We start from the raw sequence: 2,842 nt of genomic DNA, 5'->3' as shown, positions 1-2,842 counted from the left end.
CAGAATTCGATATTTTAAATTTTAATGACCAATTAAAGATATGAACGATGGTTGGAGCAATTAGCTCTGTGTACAAGCAGTAATTTAACATAAATAAAAGAAAAGTTGGTAACTTGGCCGTCTTCAGAAAAGCGTATCGTGGGTTCCTGATTCCTCCTTCCTCCACCTTTCCCAACTTTTGTCCGCAGCCTCCCAGTCTTCCACTTCATATATGTGCTTAATTTAACTTATTCAATTATATTTTGCTGGAATCTACCATGTCTCTCCACATCTACAACTCTCTGCCTTTTCGCACCAAACCCTCTGTTTCAGGTTCCTTCTTTTTTATCTAGAAGTTTTTTCTTTGTGTACTACTAATTCGGGATTTCATTTTTCTTTTGATCGAAACATTAAAATTAAATTTGGTGGGTGTTTTTATCCCATTTGGCTGTAATCGTAGCGACAATTTTATGGGTTCTGTAGTAGTTTTGTCCGGAACCAATAAATAAATTTAAACAATTTATCGTTCATGCTTGTCATTGTACTTTGTGTTTCATTTCAGTGTAATGCATGTAATGGTAACGATTGATTGTGGAGTTTTTCATTTTTGTGTTATAGAATTGTCGATAAACGAGTACTAAATTGTACTTTTTAATCTTTCAAACAGCTTCGTTGGACTCGGGAGTCGAAGTTGTGGCATCAGCTAAACCTACCTCATTGGTAATGGTTAATGATTTCCTTATTTTCCCCATTTTTAAAGTTCATGTACTAAGTAACTAAGCTATCATAATGAGGAATGCGTTGATTGATATTGCGAAGAGTTTTAACAGTGCTTTGATGAGGCTAAGGAAAGAATAACAAAGCTGTTTCATGAGGCTGAACTCAGCATTTCGTCGTATGACACAGCATGGGTCGCTATGGTTCCTTCTCCGCATTCCTCACAAGAACCTTGTTTCCCAGGATGTGTAAATTGGTTGCTAGAAAACCAGCTCCATGATGGTTCATGGGCTCTTCCCCACCATCAATCCTTACTGCTAAAAGATATCATCTCTTCTACATTGGCGTGTGTTCTTGCGCTTAAAAGATGGGGCATTGGCGACGAACAAATTAGCAGGGGTAATTGTTACTTGTGCTTTCTAAATACAACTTGATCTTTATTTAAGTTCAACAGGTTGATAAGCATTCCTTGTTTTGCAGGTGTACACTTTATTGAGTTGCATTTTGCTTCAGCTACTGATGATCACCAGCTCTCTCCTGTTGGATATGATATCATATTTCCTGGCATGCTTGAATATGCCAAAGACTTGTCTTTGAACCTTTGTCTTGACACAACAATTCTAAATGATTTGATTCATAAGAGAGATTTGGAACTTAAGAGGTACAATTTATTGATTTTCTTTTGCTGAATGGGAAATCCATTTTAATAATGGTTTCAGTGATCCAGCAGTGCGTGAAAATTGAATTAATGTACTCGAAATATCTGTATTTTTTTGACATGGCCATCCCACTATCTAGATCTTACCAAAGCCACTCAGCAGAGAGGGAAGCGTACTTAGCATATGTTGCAGAAGGGATGGGGAAGTTACAGAACTGGGAATCAGTTATGAAATATCAAAGGACAAATGGATCACTTTTCAATTGCCCATCCACGACGGCTTCAGCTTTTATTCACCTCCATAATCCTAGCTCCCTCAATTACCTTAAATCAGCCTTGAAGAAGTTTGGCAATGCAGGTAATTTAGATCGAGTAATCTGTTCCTTTATCCAAGAAAAAGTTTTTCTAGTTTGCATGGTCTAATTTCAAAAAATTTCTACAATAAATTGAGTAGGTTTATTTGCGTTTAGTGAAAGCAGCCATCTTAACATATTCTTGAATACTAATTAGCATCTTTATCCTTTTCAGTCCCAGCAGTTTACCCTCTTAACATATATGAGCAACTATGCCTGGTTGATAATCTTGAAAGATTAGGGATTAGCCGGCATTTTAGGAAGGAAATACAGACTGTATTGGATGAAACATACAGGTAACTATAATATATACATGTCTACAATGTATTTATTGTAGTAACCTGTACTGTGATATGAAATATGAAGTTGATTTTTGATGTCTAAAAACTTTGTCAAGTTATGTTGTCTCTTGACATTATCCCTTGAAAGATGCTGGCTGCAGGGTGAAGAAGAGATATTCATGGAGGCTTCTACTTCTGCTTTGGCATTTAGACTATTGAGAATGAATGGATATGATGTATCTTCAGGTTACTTTGGAAACAGAAATCTCTTTTTGTTTTGTTTTGAAGAGAAAGAGCTTCAGAAATTTCCAATTGTTTTCGTGTTGCCTTGCAGATCTGTTAACAGAAATTCTAGAAGCAGAATGCTTTTCCAGTTCTTTTGGGGGACATACAAAAGACATATATATGATCCTTGAATCATATGGGGCATCCGAAATGATTTTACATCCAAATGAATTTGCACTGGAGAAACAAAATTTGAGGTTTAAACATCTACTTGAACAGAAAATAAGCAGTGGTACAACATATTCGAGTATCCTTGGCAGACACATTGACCAAGAGGTTTGTCTTATTTACCCAGTTGTAGTTGAGATCCCAAGGGTTGATTGTAAGTCTAACTTAATCTGACATGAGAAATGGGAAAGAAGTCACTGACAGTAAGTAATTTCAGGTTAAAACTATTCTCCAATATCCCTTTTATGCAACTTTAGAACGGATTGCAAACAGGAGAAATATAGAGAATTACAAATTAGACAATACAAGAATTCTGAAAACTGCATATTGGTAAATGTCTCATTTATATTTCCTTCAGTTGAAAATGTACTGTTTCTATTTCTTTCTTTTACATTTTTTTT

General features: G+C 35.7%; 1 protein-coding gene across 2 annotated transcripts; it reads left to right on the top strand.

Moving 5' to 3' along the window:
* The first annotated feature begins 115 nt into the window (after window positions 1-115).
* Window positions 116-2,824, top strand: LOC111375741 (ent-kaur-16-ene synthase, chloroplastic-like). 2 transcript variants are annotated; one of them, XM_022998607.1, is made up of 9 exons: window positions 116-312; window positions 647-699; window positions 810-1,095; window positions 1,177-1,357; window positions 1,495-1,712; window positions 1,883-2,003; window positions 2,137-2,234; window positions 2,323-2,549; window positions 2,659-2,824. In XM_022998607.1, the coding sequence occupies exons 1-9, from the start codon at window positions 258-260 to the stop codon at window positions 2,773-2,775; spliced, it is 1,356 nt and encodes a 451-aa protein (XP_022854375.1). In that variant the 5' UTR covers window positions 116-257; the 3' UTR covers window positions 2,776-2,824. The 2 variants fall into 2 exon arrangements, with proteins under 2 accessions (XP_022854375.1, XP_022854376.1); XM_022998608.1 differs by lacking the exon at window positions 116-312 and having other exon boundaries at window positions 648-699; window positions 799-1,095.
* Window positions 2,825-2,842: the final 18 nt, after the last annotated feature.

This window comes from Olea europaea, unplaced genomic scaffold (assembly GCF_002742605.1).
Source record: "Olea europaea var. sylvestris unplaced genomic scaffold, O_europaea_v1 scaffold14099, whole genome shotgun sequence".
Taxonomy (NCBI): Eukaryota; Viridiplantae; Streptophyta; class Magnoliopsida; order Lamiales; family Oleaceae; genus Olea; species Olea europaea.
This window is presented reverse-complemented; position numbering and strand designations above follow the sequence as displayed.